The following is a 25,522-nucleotide window of genomic DNA, read 5'->3' on the forward strand; positions in this document are numbered from 1 at the left end:
CAGTGGCTTCCCCTGTCAGATCAGTGTTAAAATAGCACTACTGACCCAATGATGTCATCAGATCCTGATCTACATATGTCAGGAAGATCCCCATTATCTTTAGCTAGGTGGATTAGCTGTCCATCCAGGGTCCTGAGTCAAAATCATAGAAAGTGGGATCTGGGTGGCTCCAGAGTAGATAAGTAACATGGGGCTTTTTAACTGCTGACCCACCCAGTTTCTAGTAGGCTAGTTTGGTTAAAATGCCCGAATATCATGTTTCTGTGTTGAGCCTTGGAAATGCCAAGAAGGTGGAACCAATTGAGGGAACCAACAGCAAATTTAGGGTAAGTTTAATTTTCCTTTGAACTTAGACCCCATTGAAACTCTTAACATAAATTAAATTTTAAGATTCAATGATTTTTTGGGGAGCTTCAAAAAGTGACCTTGTTCCAGTGTGGGCAGACAGAAATTGGGGCATAAAGGAGATGTGTCCCCAAGTTTACACTAGATTCCACGAGAAGAGGCAGTTGGCAGATGAGTCCATCATCAATGGGGTGGATGTATGAATATGATAGGCCAATGAGGGAAAAATTTGATGTCTCAGAAATTCTGCGTTTACATGAAAATTGCACCTGATTTAACCAAAGCCTGTAGAAAGGAAGTATTAGTTATCTGCATGGCTTATCAAAGAAGGAAGTGGCTGAGTTCATGGGTTTGGAATCACCATAAGCTTTGTCTGAAATTTCAGCTTTGACTGGAGTGATTAGAAGTCTTTTTTGCAGTTTCATGCAGAAAAATCTGTTGATGGCTGCCACAGAATGGGATGTATTTTTTTTAAAGTTTATCCTTAAGTTGAACCAGGAGGAGCAGAAGTGTTCCTCAAGGCTCCAAAACACATCTGCAAGCCGTAAGTTGTTGTCCCCTCCTGTTCTCCTTTCGATCGCCCCACTCCTGCCACTCCCCTGCCCAGGACCTACCTGAAGGCCAATTTTTAAAAAATATTCTTTCATGGGATGTGAGTATTCCTGGCAAAACAAACATTTGTTGCCCATCCCTAATTGCTCTTGAGAAAGTGCGCCTGTGGTGGGGGAGCTGCCTCATATGCCAAATGGGTATCTGCAGTTTGCCAGTAATATGCTGGTGATTGAGTTTTGGGCTTCTGGTTTTCGGTACACATTCCCAGCAGGCCAAATGCATTTTCATACAGAACATAGTCAAAAACTCTTTGGAAGTCTGGATGTAGCAGATCATTGGGTTTTTTGCGGTCGCTTTCTCTTAAGAACCAAGGCATATCAGTTTCCCTTATCAAACCAGTAAAATACTTCATAATATGATTTTCTTAGGTGCTAATATCAATATAAAGAATTCTACGGAATGTAACTTCCTTCATCTAACTGTCCTGCAGCCCAAAGGATTAACAAACCTCAGTGAAGAAATTCTTCAGGTACATCCTTATTTAAGTTTCTACTTGACAGTCTTTTTAGGCATCTTATTAATTGTTAATGATTAACAAGTAACATTGTCAGACTTAGCATAAAAGAGGTCTAGTAACTGATTTATTCAGATTTTTCAAAATAATATTTTTCAGTTTAAGCGCTACAGATCACATCTGAATATTCAACCCTGAAACCTCAATGCTATAATGTTATGGATTTGCAGAGCAATAAATTATAACAGCAATTCTACAGCGTCTTTCTTAAGGAAGTATTTTGTCTTGATCTGTTTACCCCTTTTTATTTGTCTATTCTTTAACATTTATGTGTATATTTTTCAGTCTGTAAAAATACAGGGACTGTTGAATGACAAAGATATTAATGGATGTACTCCACTGCACTATGTGTGTAGACAGGGACTAACAGACTCTGCGGAGAAAATGTTGACCTTAAAAGCATCCCCATATTTGAAAACAGTGGACAAGAAATCATCACTGCATTTTGCAGCAGGGTAAGGAATTTCTCATCTTCAGTTCATCTCGAGATTATCCCTGGCAAAGCAAGCATTTGTTGCCCATCCCTAATTGCTCTTGAGGAGGTGCTCTAGTAGTGGGGGAGCTGCCTCATATGCCAAATGGGTATCTGCAGTTTGCCAGTAATAAGCTGGTGATTGAGCTTTGGGCTTTTGGCTTTTGGTACATGTCGAGATTAGTTTTGCTCAAATAGAGGTCAGGATACGTTTAGAATCATTGGAAACAATTGCTTGTCTAGGGTTTGGCACTTCAAGTGTGCTTTAAGGGAAATCAGTGTCTGGCATGACACTAAAGTGGTATATCATGCAAAATAGTAAATTATTTGATAGATATTAACTAGGAGGCCAAACATTGCAATATTATATTGAACTGATTCAAAAGATGTCATCAATGAGAGCAATAAAGTTCAAGTAGTTTATATGTAACATTAAGGGAAGCTGATGTTTTGTAATTTGTCATATTTTCTGAATGATATTTAAGCTAATCAGCAGCAAGGTAGCATACATCATGGTATATATTTTGTATGTGCTATACTTTTCAGCATGACAGACCTATGTAAGAAAACGTTGTTTCTATCTGTTGCCATGGCTCAGTGGCAGCATTCTGTCATCTTGCAATCAGCTTGTTGGCTCAAGTCCCGCTCTAGTGCAGTGAGCAAATGAGCTTGGCTGACACTTTAGCTGTCTGGTAGCTGATTTGTTCAGATTTTTCAAAATGATATTTTTCAGTTTAAGCACTACAGGTCGCATCTGAATATTCAAACCTGAAAGAATGCCGTATTGTTCTGGATTTGCAGAGTAAAAATCTATAACAGCACTCTGCAGCACCTTTCTTAAGCAAGTATTTTGTCTCAATCTGTTTACCCCTTTTTACCTGTACAGTACTGTTTTTGTTACTGTGCTAAGGGAGTGCCGCATTAACTGAAGGTGGGCTTTTCGATGAGACAGTAACCTGAGTCCCTTTCTGCTCCCTCAAATGGTCGTAAAAAAAGCATGGCATCTTTTGTATAAGATAGGCGTTCTTCCTGGCATCAGGGCCAACATCAATAACAGATCCGATTGTTTGACCATTATCTGATTGCTATTTTTGAGACCTAGCTGTATGTAAATTGGCTGCCGTGTTTCCTACAACAATGACTATACTTCAAAATTTGCTGTAAAATGTTTTGGAAAATTCTGTGGACAAAAAAGGTACTATCTAAATGCAAGTCTTTTCTTTATCTATCAATCTTAATAATCTTACACGTGCATTCAATATTTATCTCCAAAACCTTATTTCCTGTTGTCAATCTCTTATCAAACATTTTTGCCAGATATTTTCATGTAAATTCTTATGTCTACATTTATAATCAAAACTGCTGATAATAAATTTATCAGTCTGTAATTGTACCATTTGACCACTTGGTGGCACCATTTTTAAACACGAATCATTGAATAATACAGAAAGAGGTCATATGCCCCATTGTGCCTGAAATTTTTAAATTCCAGGCCAGCTAGTCCTGAGAAATCCCTTTAAGTCATTCAATCAGAAGCGTCATTTGAAAGCAATCCATCCCTAAACCAGATCCCAGACCCCAAGCCTCAAAACATGGCTCCCGAGTCCAGCAAAAAAAATCATTATTAATAATTAATTTCCTCCACTCTGGGTACCTCACGACTGTCCAAGTTCAGGAACAGCAAGCCCGTGGTTCTTTTCCAAGAGTCCAGACTTGTAACATGATATCACTGAATTGACTTAAGCCAGCCGACTTAACACTGCCATTGATGTCCCTTCTTCTTCAGACAGAAGTGCGCCCCTACATTTTGAAAAGCCTGCCAAATACAGGAAGATCCTTTGTAACCGGTGATGCCATCTTGGAAACCTGTAGTCTCTTAAAGCTGTACCCACACTTTTTAAAGTCATCAAAGATTGAGTGTAATTCTACACTTCCAACTCCACCAGAGTCACCCCGGCCCAGCCCAGTAACAGAACTGGAGCCTTTGGAGAAGAAGATTTTTAAGATACAGCATTGCTGCAGTCCTAAATGCAAGTTAGTATGCTTCTTTACTCGACTGGGCCGATTGCAGATGACATCATTGCACGACAAGCTGTTAAAGAATTATCTTCCAAATTTGATGTTTTGAAATCTTTTGACATCTATTTCAACTTGAGATCCAATGAAATACTGGAGGGAACTAAATTTAACAAAGGCGTCCAGCTTCCTGCGGAACCTGTTGATTCCTTCATGAACGATCTCTATAGGAGGGCAGAAAGGTGTGAATATGGCAATTTAAAGTCTGAGCTCATCCGAGACAGAATTGTGGTGGGTGTTGCAGTAGATTCACTTTCTGACCTCCTACAAGTTAAAGATGACCTTACCCTTGACAAGGCTATGCAGCTAGCCACACTGTCTGAGCTATGTGAACAACACAAGACCATCCTGAGGGGAGAGAACACTTCATAGGGCAGAAACTAGCCCTCAGTCCACCAAATCAGGTCACAAAAACGCAGAAACCACCCAAGCCCAGGGAAGCAATCTCTGAACCACCCAGCAGAGCTACCTTGGCCGCACTGCAGTGCGAAGCGTCCTCACAAGGAAGATCAGTGTCCTGCGAGCACTGCCCAATGCTTCCACTGCAACTGACAGGAACACTTTGGTAAACTGTGAAAGTCCAGCACTGCACATACTTCCCAAAGGTAATCCACGAGGTCGAGACCAAAGACCCAGAAGATGAACAGCCATTCTTCTTGAGGGACATCAGAGAATGCATTTCTTCATTTTGGAATGCTGATATCTTGTTAAATGGTCATCTAACAAATTTTAAATTTGATTCAGGTGCCAGTGTGACAGTCCTGTCAGGCGAGGAACCATGGCTCTAAGGCCTTTGGATTCGGACAATAGACACTCCACTGTAAGGAGCAGGGGGAGCCCAACTCGCAGTTATCAGCATGATCCTTGAGCCACTGAGGTATGGTGACGAACAAATCTTTGAGCTGATGTAGGTCGTTCACAATCAGCCTTTTTCTCTTCCGAGTCGAGATGCCCGCGTAGCTCTCAACCTTCTCCAGCTGGCAGAAGATGTCAAGACTACCGCAGTCATTAGCCAGCCAGAACAGCACAGTCCTGAGTCCACAGACATTAAAGAGTATTCAGACTCTGATTTCGCCTGTGATCTCTTTTTGCGGAGCAGGCTTGCCCATCATCATCCCAGATCCCAGAAAGTCCTCAATGGTTAGACCAACCTCCCACACATGAGATTACAATTGCACCTCCTGTGGAAGTGGTACCAGAGAAGGATCAACAGTCTGAGGAGCCTCTACTCCAATTATGATGATGGTACAGTTGGTAGTCACACCAACCACTGTACACACCCAACAACCTCCAGCCAGTGTGCCAGAACCACAAGGAATGTTAGAATCTCGTAGCAGTCTCGCACCATTAACAGCAAAATAACATGGGCCAACATCTTCCCCCCATTGGGGGGGACATGCAGGAGTGGGCATGGGTGGGCAGGCCTCTGATCGGTGCCCCTGGCTGGGGGTGTGCCGCCATTTTGCATGGGTGGGCCAATTAAGGCCCGCCCAGCGTGACGTCCATCAGGAAGTGCAATGCGCTCCCTGTGCAGGCAGTGGGGGGTGGATTCCCTCAGCTGGGAGTGCGGTCTTCCGCTCATGTGCATGAAAGAGTGCACTGATCTCCCTGAGTCTAAGTGCTGCCTCAGGGAGATTGGCTCCAATGTAAAAGTTGAATTTCAGGTAATAAAAAAAATTCCCTGCCATGTCCCTTTATGTGACACTGTCACATGAGTTGGGACATGTCCATAACTTTTATTGAAACATCTGTTAAAATTTTAAAAACGCTCATGAAACATCATCCCGCCCGTGGATGAGGTTACATGCTTTTTCTGAAGCCCGTCTGGGCTCCCGGCCTGCCCGCCAACTTTAAGGTTGGACGGGCAGGTCCATCAATGAGGTTAATTCGTTTTTTAATGGCCTTAATAGGTCATTGACAGTTCGGCGGGCGCGTAGCCGAAATGATGTGGGGTGACATCGGGGCGCACGCCCGACGTATCCCCGCGTTATTTTACGTGTCGGCGAGTGGGCCCCGTCCCCGCTCGCCGACCGGAAAAACCTGCCCAAGAGGCGAGCATGCTACTCAATTTTCTTCTTGCCACAGCAGCACTCTTCCTCAGCCTCAGAGAGCTTCCCAATGGTCCAAATGGAAAAAGAAGAAGAAAAAACACTGCTAAGTAGACAAATACCATTTTGTCCACCCTGCAAGAAAAGATCAAGAGTATCAACAACCATACACCGCCAAACCAGCCACACCAGCCAAGCAATGGCAGAAATGGATGAAACCATACCCGATGTCAGTCAAGCCAATAACAAGCTCAAGTAACACCAGAGCCTACCACTGCCACGACAAAATGATAATGAGATGTGGACCTCCTTAACCTCTAACTTAAAGGACTTGAAGGGGGGAAATGGGGTAGTGAGAATGCTGTTAATGTTGTTAATGTTAATACTGTAGTAGCAAAAATGTTAGAATACTATTAAGGTTGTAACAATATGGTTAATGCACAAGACATAGTTGAATCTTCCAATGTAAGACTTGGAAGTAAACTAAAGTAATTATATCCATGGGATAAAGACTTTGGGGAGGTGTAGTGGTAGGATTTGGTATATAAAGGGCTAATATGGGACTCAGGACTATTCCACCCACACAGTGATATAAGAAGACATGACCCAGAGTCAGGGTCAGTCTAGAGATGGACAAAGAAGGGCAAAGACCTAGAATGGAGTCAGCTTCATGCCTGTACCCTCTACTGTAAATGTGTATATAGTCATGAGCTGTTAGTAAGGACTTGCTGTTCATATACTCAAGACTACAAAGCCTACTTCATGCTGTCCGAAGCATAATTCTTCAACGGAGGTGTCAGGGACTTAGGTTAGGTTAGGTATGATCGGTGAGCATGTTATCAGACTGTTTCTTGACTAGTCTGTGGGACAGTTCTCCCAATTTTTCCACATGTCCCAGTTATTGGGAAGAGGGTTTGATACTTTTCAGGGTTGGCTGGGCAAGTTGTGCCTTTGTCATATCTGAAGGCTAGATCGACGCATATAGTTCATTGTGCTTTATTCTTATTTGTCTTTTCCACAGCGTTTTGATATCACTGAGTGGCTTGCTAGGCCATGATTGAGACTAGCATTTTATTCCAAATATATTTAGTTAATTTAATTTAAATTCGCCTGGCAGCCTGGTGCAATTTGAACTTGTGTTTCTGGAACATTGATCAAGGCCTTTGGATTATCAATACAGAAATTTTGAAAACTCATGACCTGAAACGTTAACTCTGTTTCTCTCCTCACTGATGCTGCCAGACCTGCTGAGTATTTCCAGCATTTTTTGTTTTTATTTATTCGAGATTGCAAATGCAGTAACATTACTACTACAGTGCTACTGTTCCTATCATGCAGGTCATTGGCACTAATTGATTGGGAAACCCAGAAATGGTATGGTAATGCAATGGCATGGTTAAAAAGCCCCTGACGGACATTCTGTACTGACTTCAGGTATTTCCCCACATTAACCAGACAACTGGAATGTCATTTTTAATGGCCTTCCCCACTTGCCCTGCCACCTTCAAACATTTGTGTAGATACATCTTCAAGTCCCCCTGTTCATACACCCCCTTTAACTTTGTACCATTCAGTTTATATTGCCTCTCCTCATCCCTCTGCCAAAAATATATCACTACATGCTTCTCTGTGCTAAATTTCATTTATCATGCCTCTGCCCAATTCACCGGCCTGTTACTATCATGCTCATTGTTTACTTTTTTTTGTTGTTTTGTTTTCTCTCCAGAATGTCCACTCACTTCTGGACAAGGCCCTTGCCATCCATGATTGCACTGGATATCATTGTCTTAATGTAAACCTGGCTGAGGATTAATGACGCTTTCCCCCGTTTCCACACCTTTTCCCAGGCCTCCCTGCCTGGCTACACCTCCCACCACTTTCCCACCAAGAACATTGCAGTGACTGTGTGGCTGTTATCACCAGATCCCACTTTAGGATGATCCCCTTACCCTCTGGTACTTTCTCTTCCTTTGAGCATCTAAGAACATAAGAATGTTAGTACGTAAGAAATAGGAGCAGAGGTGGCTGCTCCGTCATTCAATAAGTTCATGGCTGACCTGACGATGGCTTTAACTCCACTTTCCAGATTGCTCCAGGCCCTCACTCACCTCCCCTTCCTTAACCCTTGACTCCCTTATAGCTCAAAAATCTAACTCGGCCTTTAATATATTTAATGATCCAGCCTCCACTGCTCTCTGGGTTAGTGAATTCCAATGATTAACAACCCTCTAAGAGAAAAAATTCTTCCTCATGTCAATCTTAAATGGGGGACCCATTGGGGAGAAATTTTCCTATGGCAAGGGCTGGGCGGGAGCGGGCAGGGGCGGGCGCGGAGCCGATCACCGCCATTTTACATGAGCAGGCCAATTAATGCCCGCCCAGCGTAATGCTTGGCCGGTAGCACTCAGTGCTACCTCTGCGGACGGGGGAGGAGGGAGAGTCAGGGCTTGCGCTCTGTCGTGCACACGGAGCTGCCTCAGGGAGATTGAATGGTTGTGAAAACTTTTTTAAAAATAAAGTGAAAATTTATTTGAACATGTCTCCGCATGTGACAGTGGCACATGAGCTGGGACATGTTTGTGAAGTAAGTAAAGTTTATTTATTAATTTTATAAAACCTTCAGGAAACCTCATCCTGCCCGTGGATGAGGTTTCCTGAAAAACGCGAAGGCTACTTGGGCAATTCGCCTGCCCACCAACCTTAAGGTTGGACGGGCAGCATTGTTAACAAGTTAAATTACTTTTTAAATGGCCTTAATAGGACGTTGAAAGTTCGAGGGCGCGTAGTGCCTCCGGCATGTGCCCACCAAATGAAATATCGAAATGACGCACGATGACGTTGAGATGCACGCCCAGCGTCATTGTGCATCATTTTATGCGTCGGCGTGTTGGGCCTGCCCCCGCACGCCGACGGCAATATTCTGCCCATTATTTCCAAACTGTGTCCCCAAGTTCTAGAATCCCCCATGAGGGGAAATGTTCTCTCAGCGTCTACCCTGTCAAGCCCCCTTAAAAACCCATATATTTCAGTAAGATCATCTCTCATTCTTTTAAACTCCAATGAGTATCGGCCCAATGCTCATTCCCTCCTCATAAGACAAATCTCTAGCCTTGTGAACCTTCTTTGAACTGCAACTAATGCAGGTATATCTCTCTTTAATTAAGCAGCCCGAACCTGTGCACAGTACTCTAGGTGTGGCCGCACCAATGCCCTGTACAGTTGTAGCAAGACTTCCCTACTTATATAGTCCATCCCCCTTGCAATTAAGGCCAACAGACTATTTGCCTTCCCAATTATTTGCTGTACTTGCATGCTAACATTTTGTGATCCATTTACAAAGGCACCCAGATTCCTCTGTGTTGCAGTAACCTGCAGTTTCTTTCCATTTAAATAATATTCTGTTTTTCTATTCTTCATGCCAAAGTGGACAACCTCACATTTTCCCGCATTATATTCCATCTGCCAAATTTTTGCCCACTCACTTAACCTGTCCATATCCTTTTGCAGACTCTTTTTGTACTCCTCGCAACTTGATTTCTCATCTATCTTTGTATTGTCAGCAAATTTAGCTGTAATACACTCAGTCCCTTCAGCCAAGTCATTAGTATATATTGTAATAGTTGAAGCCCCAGCACTGATCCCTGTGGCATTGCACTAGATACATACACAGGATTGGACAAGGTCATGAGGGGTTTAAACACAAGGTTGAGAATTTTAAATTTAATATGATGGAAACTGGGAACCAATTTATTTTTAACCACAGGTATGGCAGACTCAAAACATGCAAGCTACTGCTGCAGAATATAAATGAGACAAAGCTTCTGAATGAAGGAGATGAGAAAGGAATGACTCCACTACATCTGGCAGCACAGAACGGTTACACCAAAGTGGTTCAATTGCTCCTCAGAAAAGGAGCTCTCTTTATGCGGTATGAGCACCAAGAATGATTTTGCATGGATTATTTAAGCCTTTCTGATTGTTCACTGTTATTTGCTTATGTAACTTCTTTTGTAGCTTAGGCAAGCAATCGCTTACTACTTGTAGAAAGGATCACAGAAGGGCCTATCATTTATTTACTTGTTTTTTGTTGAACTCAGTAAAAGATGTCTTTGTGGAGGAATAGGTCACTTTCCATTATCAGGAAGAAAGTAATTTACAGTAATGCCCTTGTTTTCTGACAAAGGTGTTTTGATATCCCCACGATGGGTAGGAGAGGGCTGGGGCACGAGGATTAAAAAATTAAATTTGTGGACCCCATCTCCTTTGCACTCTTCACCATCTATACTGTGCAGAGTATTGGCCTGTCGAAATATCCCACCATGGAGAGACAGGGCACTTGCTAAAAGATTTGCATTGGCTCCTACAGTTCAATTGGGAGTCTGGCTAAAAATTAAGTTGAGTGGCTCTTTCAGCCTCGTGGGCCAGGAGGTGCAAGAGTGCTCCCCACAGCTCCCTTATGGTAGCCATCGCCGCCCCCAAATCTGAACTGGAGCCTTACCCTCCAGACTTCCCTGTTGCAGGCCTTCCTAACTTCTGATCACCAATTGGAACTTGCCGACCTCCCCACTTCCCAATTTCTGACTGGAACTCCCCGTGCCCCCACCCAATTGCCCACAGCTCCCCACCCTCAATGGTCACCAACCATGGTCTCCTGCCCCTGGTGTTGCTCACACCCTCTGGCCAGGCTGTCTAATTGGCTGGCTGCTGGGTGGAAAGTAGAGCCACAAGATGTTAATGATGTCCTGCCATTTAAAATTTATAGGATTTCAGAGTCCCCGGCTTCACCTGCACCTTCCTGTAAATATTGAGATCAATATGTTCCATGGATATAAATTCAGTCCAGGAGTTTTCCAAAATTAATTTTTCACTTTTCATTTTAATCTTTGAAGGGATTACAAGTGTTGGACAAGTTTACATTACGCTGCTTCTGGAGGATATACTCAGACAATGGAAGTATTATTACAAACTAATGTAACACTGATCAACAGGGTGGATGAGAATGGGGTAGGTGAATACATTTCATTTCAACAGGCGGGTTATTTGACCACTGCCTGTGCTCTGTAAAACCAATAGTTCTTCACTTATTGAATTCCTTGTTTACATAGTCCAAGCTGACACTGACCTGAATCTCCTGTTCAACAAGTTAGGCCACACCTCAGGTAAAGAGTGCATAGGCAGAAAGAGAATGGGTGACCACCACTAGGCAGGTAGTGCAGGAGTCCCCTGGATCCAGCTCCCTATCTAACAGATTTTCCATTTTGGATACTGCTGAGGGAAATGGTTTCTCAAAGGCATGCAGGAAGAGCCAAGTCCGTGGCACCATGAGTGGCTCAGCTGCACAATGGGGGAGAAAAAAAGAGTGGGAAAGCAATAGTGATACGAGATTCTATCGTAAGGGAAACAGTTGCAGATTTCTGCAGCCACAGACGTCACTTCAGGATGGTGTGTTGCCTCCCTGGCACCAGGGTCAAGGATGTCACTGAACGGCTGCAGGACATTCTAAAGGGGGAGTGTGAAAACCAGAGGCCATGGGTCCATATCGGTACCAACGACGTAGGTAAAAAGAAGGATGAGGTCCTAAAAGCAGAATATGGGGAGCTAGGAAATAAATTAAAAAGCAGGACCTCAAAAGATTACCTGTCAGGATTACTCCCAGTGCCACATAGTAGTGAGATCAGGAATAGGAGAAGAGATGTGGCTGGAGAGATGGTGTAGGAGGGAGGAATTTCTATTCCTGAGGCATTGGGACTGGTTCTGTGGAAGGTGGGACCTGTACAAGCTGGGCGGATTGCACCCCAGCAGGACTGGGACCAATACCCTCGCAGGGGTATTTGTTAGTACTGTGGGGGAGGGTTTAAACTAGAGTGGCCGGGGGATGGGAACCTAAGCAGGGAGACATAAGAGAGGGAAACAAAATGAAGTTAGAAAAGTAAATAGCAAAAGTGGAAGGCAGAGGAAACAAGGGCTAGCAGCAATAGGGCCGTAATACAAAAAATGTGTAAAAATGTTAAAAAGATAAGTCTAAAGGCACTGTATCTGAATGCAGGGAGCATTTGCAATAAGATAGACGAATTAACAGTCCAAATAGATGTAAACGGGTATGATGTTATTGCGATTATGGAGACGTGGCTGCAGGGTGACCAAGGCTGGGAACTGAATATCCAAGGGTACTCGATATTTAGGATCAACAAGCAGAAAGGAAAAGGAGGTAGTGTGGCGCTGTTAGATAAGGATAAAGTCGGTGCAATAGAGAGAGAGGATATTGGCCCAGAAAATCAAGATGTAGAATCAGTCTGGGTGGAGCTAAGAAGCAACATGATGTAGAAAACATTAGTGGGGGTTGTCTACAGGCCTCCAGACAGTAGAGGTAAGGTAGGGGGTGGCATTAAACAAGAAATTAGAGATACATGTAACAAGGGTGCTACAGTAATCATGGGTAGCTTTAATCTACATATAGACTGGGCAAACCAAATTAACAATAATACTGTGGCGGATGAATTCCTGGAGTTGTGTACGAGATGGTTTTTTATGTTGAGGAACCAACTAGAGAACAGGCTATCATAGATTTGGTATTGTGCAATGAGAAGGGGTTAATTAATGCTCTTGTTGTACGGAGTCCTTAGGGAAAAGTGACCATAACATGATAGAATTCTTCATTAGGATGAAAAATGAAGTCGTCCAATCTGAAATTTAAACAAAGGAAACTACGAAGATATGAGAGGTGAGGTGGTTATGATAGATTGGGGAACTTCATTAAAAGGCATGGCGGTAGATAGGCAATGGCTAATATTTAAGGAACAAATGCAAGCATTGCAACATTATACGTTCCTTTCTGGCTCAAAAACACAACAGGCAAAGTTGACCAACCATGGTTAACAAAAGAATTTAAGGATAGTGTTAGATCCAAAGAGGGGTCATATAAAGTTGCTAGAAAAAGCAGCAAGCCTGAGAGTTAAAAACAGTTTAGAATTAAGCAAAGGGGCACAAAGAGGTTGATCAAGATGGGAAAAATAGAGTACGAGAGTAAACTTGCAAGGAACATAAAAGCAGACTGTAAAAGCTTCTATAAGTATGTAAAAAGATAAAGATTAGTGAAGACAAATGTAGGTCCCTTACAGTCTGCAATGGAAGAACAAGGAAATGGCAGAGCAATTAAACAGCTACTTTAGTTCTGCCTTCACGGCATAAGACACAAATATCTTCCTAGAAATACTGAAGAACCAAGGATCTAGAGAGAAGGAGGAATTGAAGGAAATTAATATTAGTAAAACAATAGTGCTGGAGAAATTAATGGGACTAAAAGCCGATAAATTCCCAGGGCCTGATAATCTACATCCCAGGGTACCAAAGGAGGTAGCCATGGGAAATAGTGGATGCTTTGGATGTCATCTTCCAAAATTGTATGGGCTGAATTTTGCCGTCGGCGAGCAGGGGACGGGGCTCACTCGCCAACACGTAAAATGATGTGGGATCCCCCGATGTCATCCCGCCCCATTTAAATTTTCAGGAAGGCGGGGGCACAGCTGATTAAGGATTTCTTTTTCTATTTTTAATGTTTGTACAACTTTCAGCGATTACCCTGAGGCAGCACTTAGCTCAGGGAGATGTGCGCTCTTTCGTGCGCATGTGTGAAAGAGCGCACTCTCACATTTGGAGAATCCCACCCCCCCCGCCTGCACAGGCCCGCCCACTTAAAATGGCGGTGGGGCCCGCTTCTCCGGTGGGGATCGCCTCCCGCCCGCCGGAGATTGGGTCGGGCCCATCCGCCCAGTAGGAAGAAAATTCTGCCTTATGGATTCTAAATAGTCCCGGCAGATTGGAAGGTGGCAAATGTAACCCCACTATTTAAAAAAGGAGGGAGGGAGAAAACAGAGAATCACAGACTGGTTAGCCTAACATCAGTAGTCGGGAAAATGCTACAGTCTATTATAAAGGATGTGATAACAGGGCAATTAGAAAATATCAACGGGATTAGACAAAGTCAACATGTATTTATGAAAGGAAAATCATGTTTGACAAACCTACTAGAATTTTTTGAGGATGTAACTAGTAGAATAGATAAGGGAGAACCAGTGGATGTGGTGTATTTGGATTATCAGAAAGCTTTTGATAAAGTCCCGCATAAGAGGTTAGTGGGAAAAATTAAAACACATGGGATTGAGGGTAATATATTGGCATGGACTTAGAATTGGTTAGCAGAGAGAAAACAGAGAGTAGGAATAAATGGGTCTTTTTCAGAGTAGCAGGTGGTAACTAGTGAGTTACTGCAGGGATCAGTACTTGGGCCCCAGCTATTCACAATATATATCAATGATTTGGATGAGGGAACCAAATGTAATATTTCCAAGTTTGCTGATGACACAAAACTAGGTGGGAATGTGAGTGGTGAGGAGGATGTTAAGAGGCTTCAAAGTGATTTAGGCAAGTTGAGTGAGTGGACAAATACATGGCAGATGCAGTATGACGTGAATAAATGTCAAGTTATCCACTTCAGTAGGAAAATCTGAATGACAGAGCATTATGTAAATGGTGGTAGACAGGAAACATTGACATACAAAGGGACCTGAGTGTCATTGTACACCCATCACTGAAAGCAAACATGCAGGTGCAGCAAGCAGTTAAGAAGGCAAATCGTATGTTGGCCTTCATTGCACGAGGATTTGAGTACAGGAGCAAGGATGCCTTACTGTAGCTGTACAGGGCCTTGGTGAGACCACACCTGGAGTATTGTGTGCAGTTTTGGTCTCCTTACCTAAGAAAGGATATACTTGCCATAGAGGGAGTGCAGTGAAGGTTCACCAGACTGATTCCTGGGATGGCAGGATTATCGTATGAGGAGAGATTGGGTCAACTAGGCCTGTATTCACTGGAGTTTAGAAGAATAAAATAAGATCGCATTGAAACATATGAAGTTCTGACAGGGCTGGACAAAATGCATGGATGATGGTTCCTTTGGCTGGGGGGTGGCCTAGAACAAAGGGTCACAGTCTTAGGATACAGAGTAGGCCATATTGGACTGAAATGAGGAGAAAATTCCTCACTCAGGGTGGTGAACCTGTGGAATTGTCTACCACAGAAGGCTGTGGAGGCCAAGTCACTGAATATGTTTAATAAAGAAATAGGTAGATTTCTGGACTCTAAAGGTGTCAAGGGGTATGGAGAGAAAGCGGGAATATGGCGTTGAGATAGAGGATCAGCCATGATCACACTGAATGGTGGAGCAGGCTTGAAGGGCCAAATGGCCTACTCCTGCTCCTATTTTCTATGTTTCTAGATGCAATCCCTCCTCCTATTCCTCTTCCTGTATTGCATCTGGCATCACAGTCTTCATTTTTCATTCACAATGTTGCCAATACCTCAAAGGAGATTAAACAAATAATAAGATGGTATTATTTTTACATGGGGCATGAGGCCAGAATTAGTATTGGTGCTATTAAGAACCACTTAATGACTTCATCTGACATTGCTTTGTTAGTTATTTAAATACTAGCACAAACAGCATAAATAACCACTTGTTTGGTTAACAAAGGAATGTAATCTAAATGAACTAAACTTTCATTAATAAAAACAAAAAACTACTGCGGATGCTGGAAATCTAAAACAAAAACAGAATTACCTAGAAAAACTCAGCTGGTCTGGCAGCATTGGCGGAGAAGAAAAGAGTTGACGTTTCGAGTCCTCATGACCCTTCGGAAGAACATTAAAACTTACATTAATGTTGTTAGCAGTGTGTTCAGTCATTGACTGATTAAGTAGGGGTAAAATAAAATCAGCAAGTGGTCAAAGTAACCAGATTGCAGATTTTTAATTGGAAGAATGGAACTGTGTCGCTGTGGACATAAATAACAAAGTGCTTATGGCAGAACTCTAACTCCAACACAGTTTCTGGGTTCTTAATTCATCCAGTTATAATTTATTTACATCTCGTGTAAAAAAGATAAACTGATTTGTGATTATTTTTGTTTCGGTACATGGGGTATTTAACCAAAGGTGTTGCTTTAATTTAAATAAAAGAGTTAAATTATATTAAATCCTCTGCGTGTTGAGATACAACAGACGATTTTAACACAGCCCTCTTAATGCAACAGGCTGAGAGTGTGATTAAAATCTCTGTGGATTTCTTACTGTTCCATTTCTACTGAATCAATCTGACAATAATTTTAAACATACAGTTTATTCCCTCTGCCAATGTGGTTACTGATTCACAGAAGGGTCAGTTTCAGCTCCAGCATTAAGTCTAGGCGCTAAAAAAAAAATACACAAGTATTCTGTGTACAGCTGAGTCAAAGTAGTGCTGTCACAAATGGAGTTAACTTGATTTTATTAGCAATAAATCTGCAGGATCCAATTATTTCACGTTTGACCATCAGTAGCTATTATTGAGAGTCAGGGGAGAAAACAACATAAGGTTTTGAAATTATGGTACATCAAATAAAAGCCTTAAGCATTTTATAAACCCAAAGCAGTTATTCATTCAAGTTATGAAATGTAGGTCTGTGTTTTTCTCATGTTTGGTGAACTGTCTGTCAGAAGTTTCTTTTGTAATTTATTCCAAAGAACACTGCCCTCCATCTGGCTGCAAGAGAAGGACACAGTGATGCTGTGTGTCTGCTGCTATCCCGGGGAGCTGCTCTAACACTGAATAAGAATGAAGCTTCCTTTTTCCATGAGGCAATTCACAATAAAAGAAAGGGTGCTATTTTAGCTATTATTCAAAGTGACAGGTATGAATAGCATGTTGCAACTATTACTGTACTTAAGTGGGCTCCGATATATTTTCTGGAAGAGGCTTGACTACTTAAAAGGTCTGTAGGATTAAACTCACAATATATTGAAAATACATAAAAAAAGACAAATGTAAAATTGTCAACAAATTAATTATGTGAAAATCTCTTAAATGTTAAATCATGAATCAATCCAGACAGATTTTAGGCTGTATACCAACAGGGAATGATGGGAATTTTCAGTGCCTGCTGAGGCCTGGAATGGAGGTGGATGCCAATGCTGCCAGAATGCCCTACTGCTGACCATGTTGCCAGTGTTGGCCATTTTTGCTGAGCCGGATTTGGGACCAGCAGCCTTGCCCACCCTTAGGAGGCAGGTAGCCAATTAAGCTCATTAAGAACCTTGGCTGAATGAGATTTTCCAGGTGGCAATCCAGTTTTTCAATGCAATGGGGGTGGGTGAAGGGTGCAGTTTAAGTGTCTGAAGGTATGCACCCTGCCGCAGAATGGGGAGGGGGCAGTGTTCCAGGCAGGTATAGAGGACTTCCCTTCCTGCCTGGGTGCGGGTCAAAGATTTTCCTGTAAGAGTGGCTTCCCCACCCCACATCCCATTGTGGGGGCCTGGCTGTTTTTTCTGCTTTATAATTAAAATTTTAAAAAAGTTGGTGAGAAGGCACCACGGTATTGAAGAACCCTCTCACTTACTTATATTTAACTGTAGGCTACCGCCCCTCTTAAACTGGCGAAGGCTTCTAATTGGCCTTCCAGCTTCGAAGGCCTGCCCACCAATACCCTTAAATGGATGGTATCCATGCCAATTAAGTTGTGGGGTTGGGTGGGGTTGGGGGGGAAGGTGGGGGGAGACCTCCATCAACATCCCAAAGATTAACTGTTTCTCCCCAGGCATGGCTTTGGGACCCGAAAACTGCTCAGATGCCTGTTTCCTGCCCCAAAGTGAAAATTCAACCCAATATCACACACAAAGATTTGTTGCATTACCTTTTTGTTAGCAAGTTGAAGTGCAAATATAGGTCCCTTTATGTTCTGCAATATGTAAGGTGCTGTCACATGATGTTATCTGCCACAGTTAGAGGGAATGTCTACAGTTGTCCATATAAAAACTTGCAAGTTATTTACATATTTACGATAAAACCTCAACTGAAGAAAGCATGATGGGAATGCTTTCTCTCTAATGGATCAAGAAGAAGACTCACCTCTCATGGGAAACTAGGGATGGGCAGTAAATGCTGGCTTTGCAAACAACACACGCATTCGGAGAACGGACTTTAAAAAAATTCTTGCCATGTTGAACCCAGCAGATAATATATCTGCATGAAACAAACATACAGTACTTACTGGGACTAGATAATTGTAGAAAGGCTCACGTTTCTAGTGCTGGAATTTATTAGAGTACTGGGAGCTACGATTACTGGCCTGAAAGCCTGAGACAATCCCATCTCGGCCATTTAGGGGGACCCTGATCACATTTTAGGCCCATCCAGCAGCTAATTATTTGCTGTGGGGGCTCCTGTCCTTTTAAAGGTCTGCAGGGGTTGTTGATATTTTTGGCCCTGGGAACTCTACTTGTACCTTTTTTTGATAAGCATTTTTCCATGCACGGCAAACTCTGCAGACCAAAGAGAAACATAAAGTACTCCTCCAAAAAATGATTTGAGCTGATGTTATGACGCGGCAGATGACGTGTGCCAGGCGGACCAAATCCATGAGGGAAACTTGATCGTGCCACCACAATGGTTTTGCAATTTGTATTTATTTCCAGATGCATGCACTGAATTCAGAAGCAACAAGTCCACCAAGACTTTTAGCGATTAAAAAAAATAAATTAAAACATTTATTAACAAGATAAAAGATATCAAGCACATACATAAGATTACAATTATTACTATAATAATTCCTAAAATTCCTAATTAACCTCACTCCCAGTTACACCCCTTTAAGACAACAGCCCAAAAATAGATTTTAGATTTTAAACAGATTCAGCAAATTAACACAATACCCTGGACAGTGGAATTCCAAATACTTCTCTCCAACTTTAGTTTTGGTAGACAGCAGACTTATGCACAAACACTGGAGGCTTCATTAAGGCTACTTCACATACTTCTGTTAGATCTCACAAAGCCTTCTCCTGACACACAGCCTCATTTTCCTTTACATCTGTTTCCCTCTCTTTTAATATGTAAATTATATTGTTCCATATGTCTTTGAAACCATATCTCCCTCATAACATAAAAACTTTCATGTTGTCACTATATATTGTCAGTAACCCTTGGGAAAATGAACACATTCCTTAGCCTTGCTTATCTGGCTAGTTGTAAACGGACTCAAATCGCTTTAAAATCCAAATCTCCCTTCATCTATCTAAAAATGCAAATTCCCTTCACACCTTACATGCTAAGCCAGCATCCATGTTTACTCATTAGCATGTCAAGCACCTAGCTTTTTTTGATGAGTTAAAGTGTACAGTCTACTTGACTCCAAATGAAATTAAATCACACACAGACTGACTCAATTACTTAGCCCCATAAACCTACTTTACAATAAACCAGAAAAATATTATAAAAAATATTATACTTTCATGGCAGCTGACCAGACTTTTGGGTAGATCTGTAGCCATGGAGCAGAGAGCAAGACGCAATAATCTTTCCATTATATGCTCTTCTGTCTATTATGAACGGGCCTACAAGCACAGAAAAAGCTTTTCCAGAGAGCTTAACTGCAGCACACCTGGCTGGGGCTCACAAAATCCAGCACTAGAATGGCTGTTAAAGGACACAGCCTGCCATTAAAAGGAAAGTTGTGGTGGTGACCGACAATTGCTTGAATGTTCACAGTACCAAAGTGCAGACCTGTAGATAACACCTGCTCCTTCTGAGTGAAACAAATAAGGTTCATTCTATTTAGGTAGGAAGGCCATCATCCAGTAAAATTTCAAGGTCCAAGTTGCATGGAAGGAGTTCACTTACTGAGCCAATGGAATCACCTTATTCCTTCTTACCTATTTACAAAGGAGGAACAAGATTGTTGACATCAGGAGGATGCCAAAAGTAATGGCACTCTTTAATTTTATTCACTTTCCTTGAAGGGTTTGTCATGCATGGCACAAATGTAAGTTGAGAACTTAGTCGCCTCCACAAGGTGCTATTTCAAACATTGTTTGGAAAAGGTTGTGCACAGTCTTTTATGATGCATTATTTTGAAGGTGGCGGTGACAGACAAGTTACAGAGAACAGATTCTGACATCCAGGCCTAGATGCTGTCTGATGTTATGACCTTTCTCAATGGGATCAACAGCCATTGAAGCACGGTTTAGCTCTATTCAACTAAGAAACCTCCAGCCAACATTTCTTCTTTATTTCTTGTGGGCAATATGGAATGTCAGACAAAGAAGACACTGCCTCCTGAGTAATAGTATGCATGAGGCTATTGCTCAGGTCAGATAACACGTGAAAATTAATTGAATTTGAAGATTTTCTCTTCAAGGAGATCATGGGGTTGACCTGAAAAATACTGACGTCTCCATAGTTGAATATCCTCACTTTGACCTTCTCCTCTGCCATGCATTCTGGATTCTACTCTTTTTTTTCTCCATGGTCAAACCTCTTTGAAGACAAAATTTGTTTAGAATGTACCAGATGGCGATCGTTCTAAATATTGAGATGATGAAATAAGGAACCTTTGATTAGGCAAAATAACTGAAGCATTGCTTCAGGGACCCAGTTGTATGGTCATTGATAATTCTTGTAGTGGAGCTGCTGCATTGATGTTTCATTTGCCTGCAGATCTTTGTTCAGCAGATAAGACACCAGTCTCCTAACTTAACCTGAGCTTCATCATTATCAAGTAGCTCTGGCTGTAGTGGGTACAGGCTGGGCTTGACTGTGTACCTTCTATTTACCTTACTATGCAGACTACCTTTTACTTTTCCTCACCGTCTATTCCAGCCATGTAGCAGCACAAGTGACGTTTTGAGTGAAATGGTATCCTCAGCACAGTCAAACTATTTGGTCACCTATCTTGTTGACCTGCCTGCTATGAGTTTAAATAGTCTATAGACACTAGTTACAAATCAGCATTATCAATGCACTACATGTGCAAAATGAGAGATGGATTTAAATGCTAACTCTATCAGCATCAACAAACTCAACAATATTGTCAAGTTGTCACTTCATGCTCAGAGTAATTTTGTAATTTTGATAGAACCAGAAAATATGTCTGCACTAGGGCACTTTTGAAATAGTACCTACAGAAAAGTAATGGTTATAGTAATTTGGGCAGGTGACAGTGAGGTAGCATTTCGCTGAGTGTGGCATCAAAGAGCCTGAGTAAATCTGAAGTCCGTGGGAATTAGGGGAAAAACTCTCCACTAATTGGAGTCATAGCTAGCACAGAAGAAATATGGTTGTAGTTTTTGGAGGTTAATTATCTCAGCCCCATGACATTGCTGTAGCACTTCCTCAGGGTAGTGTCCTAGGCCCAACCATTTTCAGCTGCTTCATCAATGACCTTCCTTCTATCATAAAGTCAGAAGCGGGGATGTTCGGTTGTTGATTGCGTAATGTTCAGCACTATTCATGATTCGTCAGGTACTGAAGCAGTCCATTATTTATTTATTTATTGACAAATGTGCTTAAGTTATGCAGTGCTTGAAATATTGCTTGATGTTTATTTTATGCTTCTATATATTTAAAAAGTATCTATTAGCCAATCAAATACTTCTGAATTCTGTTTCAGAATTCTTTAATGAATGCGCATCCTTAAATTTTTAAAGTTTCTATGTGGGATGTGGGTGATATAAACAAAGCTGCATTTGTTTTCTATCTCTAATCACCTTGAAGGTGGTGGTGAGCTTTCTCCTTGAACTGCTGTAGCATTTCCTGTGCTTCTGTCATGGTGATAGAGAGGGAATTTCAGGGTGATGATGAAGGAATAGTAACATGTGACCATCAGGATGATGAGGAATAATAAAGATGGTACTCCTATGATATTTCTACTGTTATTCTCAGTGGTAAAAGTTGTGGGGCTGGGAGGTGTGTCTCCTCCTGCAACAAACCTGAAGCCAGTTGGCAGAGTACTCATTTTCCTGTTGCAGTCACCATCACTTCTTGAACTTCTTTGCCTCAAGTTCTTTCCAGGCTATCACTGGGGATCGGTAACATCAGTCAGGCTGCAGTCCATGTTCCCATTATGCAGATGACCAAGATTAGGGCATTGGTTTTCGTTCAAGTTGTAGGCTCCTCATATCTAAGATCTAATGACTGCACCCATATTGCCTTCATGAATTGCCACGGCTTCCACTCCATTAATGTACAAGTGTTGTATGGTCACCAGCAGTGCATCATGCAGTTTTGTTAGATACCTTCCCAACATTTGTCATGACATCTTTATATTGCGACATCCTCCGTCTCTGCCTCTGCACAGCTGTGACAGGTTGGCTAGTTGAGGACAAGGGCTATTCTCAGCATATTTGGTTCATGACTCCTCATCGGAACCTGCTTAAGTAGTTGAAAAGGGCTACAATCAGATGCAAGGGTCAGCTAGAGTCCTCTTTGAGCAGATTAGTTGAGCCCTCTAGCAACAATGGTACTCCATGGACAGATCTGGTGGCTTCCCAGAAATACAGTCCATAAAGGCTGCACCATAAAATTGCAGTGTGCTGCATAACTTTGCTCTGTTGAGGAACTAACACATGGAGCCACCTTCGAGAAGGACCTTCAAATAGTGAGGGAGATGAAAATAAAATGATAGCAAGGAAGGAGAAGGGCTCCAATGATTGCCTGTGACTGGAGCTCTTGGGAAGCTGAACAATTACTGGTCCTCTGCATTAACAGTCAGAGATCAGTATTATATTCATGTCATCTGATAGTCTTTCTTTCTTTGATATTGCAATGCAACCTGCTACTACTGGAACACTCGACAAACACAGATTTCAAAAAGCAGTATAATTTTACGTACGCAAATATTAACAGCCTGGCATGAAGCTCTAGTGCCCATCTTAAGTGGTCTTTACATAGTCTAATGCACCAATGAGGTGATTTCTCAGTAGCTGAACCATGGAAGATGGAAGGGCTGCTGTAGTTCATTCGAGGGCTCTTGAGATGTACAAGGTTGGCAACCACTAGGACCTCAGGCCTGGGAGAATTTGGCTGCAAACTGCAGTAACTTGCCATCAGACAGATCAATCTGGGCCAGATGTCATGTTTGACACCAGGGTGGACATTAGTTAAGCAGGGTATCTATTATCCTGAGAAAGAGCAACACGTTCCCTTCTATTACACGATTGCCCTTTGGTTCAACACATCTGAGCTACAGAAAAACTCCAGAACATCCATGATTAGACATGAAACTCACATCTATTCAGTCTCCCAGCCTGTTAAAGGTGGAATGTGGAGTCCATAGCATGTATGGCTCCCCTCGGGCCAGTGAATCCTGCAAAGAAGGTCAGAATGCAGCATCTATTGAAGTACCTACACACTCAATGGTTGACTCCAGAGTTTTAATGCTAAGAGTGCAAAGCCATCACAAGTTGATTCTTGACTCTTCCACATTGTCTCACATATTGTGTAGCTCCCTGAATACATTGCAGAAATGGCAATGCCCAGAAAGCACTTTTCTCTTAAAAAATGACCCCGTAAAGAGTGCACTTCTGTCCTCTTTAGCAGAGCTAGGATGTGAGCATGCCACCTGGTGAATTATTTTTTGGTTTATTTTTCCATCTGTGTCTGTTTCTGTTCACTTGTACTCTGTGAATCACTGTGTTGATCACTCGAACACACTATCCATACCAAATAATATACGTTTTTGCTGGTGCTTGAAGGACATTGAAGGAGTTAAAGTTTCAGGTTGATGACTGTTCATTGATTTAAAATTTTTAAAATTTATTTCTTCACAGTATGTGGGATAGGCCAGATTTTTTGCCCATCTCTAATTAGCCTTGAGAAAATGATGGTGAGCCGCCTTCTTGAACCGCTGCGGTCCATGTGGAAAGGTACACCCTTAGTACTGTTAGGGAGGGTGTTCCAGGATTTTGACTCAGCGACAGCGAAGGAACAGTGATATAGTTCCAGATCAGGATGGTATGTGTCTTGGAGGGGAACTTGCAGGTAGTGATGTTCCCATCCATCTGCTGCCCTTGTCCTTCTAGGTGTTAGAGGTCACAGGTTTGTAAGGTGTTGTCTAAGGAGCCTTGGTTAGTTGCTGCAGTGCATCTTGTAGATGGTACACACTATTGCCACTGCGTGTTGGTGGTGGAGGGAGTGAATGTTTGTGGATGGGATGCCAATCTAGTGGGCTGCTTGTCCTGGATGGTGTCGAGCTTCCAGTTGGAGCTGCACTCATCCAGGAAAATGGAGAGTATTCCATCGCACTCCTAACTTGTGCCTTGTATATGGTGGACAGGCTTTGAAGGGGCACGACGTGAGTTACCCACCTCTGACCTGCTGTTGTAAGCCACAGTATTTATATGATTGGCCCAGTTCATTTTCTGGTCAATGATAACCCCCAGGACATTGATAATGGGGGATTCAGCGATGGTAATACCATTGAATGTCAAGGGGAGATAGTTAGATTCTCTCTTACTGGAGATGGTCATTGCCTGGCACTTGTGTGGCACAAATGTTACTTGCCACTTACCATCCCATGTCTGAATGTCGTCCAGATCTTGCTGCATATGGACATGGACTGTTTCAGTATCTGCAGAGTCACGAATGGTGCTGAACATGGTGCAATGATCAGAGAAGATCCCCACTTCTGTCCTTTTGATGGAAGGAAGGTCATTGATGAAGCAATTGAAAATGGTTGGGCCTACAGGACACTACCCTGAGAAATTCCTGTAGTAACGTCCTGGGACTGAGATGATTAACCTCCAACAACCACAACCATCTTCCTTTGTGCTAGGTATGACTCCAACCAGTGGAGAGTTTTGCCCCTGATTCCCATGGACCTCGGTATTGCTAGGGCTCCTTGATGCTACACTTGGTCGAATGCTGCCTTGATGTCAAGGGAGTCACTTTCACCTCACTTTTTGAGTTCAGCTGTTTTGTCCATGTTTGAACCAAGGCTGTAATGAGGTCAGGAACTGAATGGCCCTTCAGAACCCAAACTGAGCATCAGTGAGCCGGTTATTGTAGAGTAAATACCGCTTGCTAGCACTGTCAATGACACCTTCCATCACTTTGTTGATGATCGAGAGAGCAGAAAAATATGTTACCTAGTTTCCAACCTTCACCTTCAGGCAGCCATCCTCTGCTGCCATGTTCTATTCTAGAAAACCAGGTGATGAAGGATAGGACTGGACCATAATCCTTACATAGTTTATAAGCTTTTATTTTCAGGGATACACATTACAAATTTGCACCTCACATTAACAGAGAAAACAAAGCAGAAAATAAACCCGGCATCCACAGTTTTAGTCTGCACCTATGTGAATCCTCAGTTTTTGCCCAATACCTGAATACAATTAAACATTCAATTTAATATAAAATTAACACAAGGATCGTATTGTGCCAACCTCAGCATATACAGTGCTGTTTTTCTTTCTCGATGATGTTGATGGCCATGTCCTCCATTAGTAGTGCTGTGAGAGGTCCTCCTCCTCTGTTTGAGGCCTCTCTCTGATCCTGTGCCAGCATTTTCTGCAAGAAAAGTGAAGCAGTTTAGTGCGTACCCAGTTGAAGGCTTTTGAAAACATATGAAGCAGTTTGTCAGAGAGTGC

General features: G+C 42.3%; 1 protein-coding gene across 1 annotated transcript in view; it reads left to right on the plus strand.

Moving 5' to 3' along the window:
• trpa1b (transient receptor potential cation channel, subfamily A, member 1b) overlaps positions 1-25,522 on the plus strand; it is a 150,885-nt gene that overhangs the window by 58,733 nt on the left and 66,630 nt on the right. The window contains exons 11-15 of the mRNA XM_078541229.1: positions 1,326-1,426; positions 1,757-1,926; positions 9,831-9,995; positions 10,957-11,071; positions 16,625-16,791. Of these exons, the coding sequence (XP_078397355.1) occupies positions 1,326-1,426; positions 1,757-1,926; positions 9,831-9,995; positions 10,957-11,071; positions 16,625-16,791 (718 nt within the window). The remainder of the gene's footprint in view (positions 1-1,325; positions 1,427-1,756; positions 1,927-9,830; positions 9,996-10,956; positions 11,072-16,624; positions 16,792-25,522) is intronic.

Source organism: Cetorhinus maximus, chromosome 4 (genome assembly GCF_964194155.1).
Source record: "Cetorhinus maximus chromosome 4, sCetMax3.hap1.1, whole genome shotgun sequence".
Classification (NCBI taxonomy): Eukaryota; Metazoa; Chordata; class Chondrichthyes; order Lamniformes; family Cetorhinidae; genus Cetorhinus; species Cetorhinus maximus.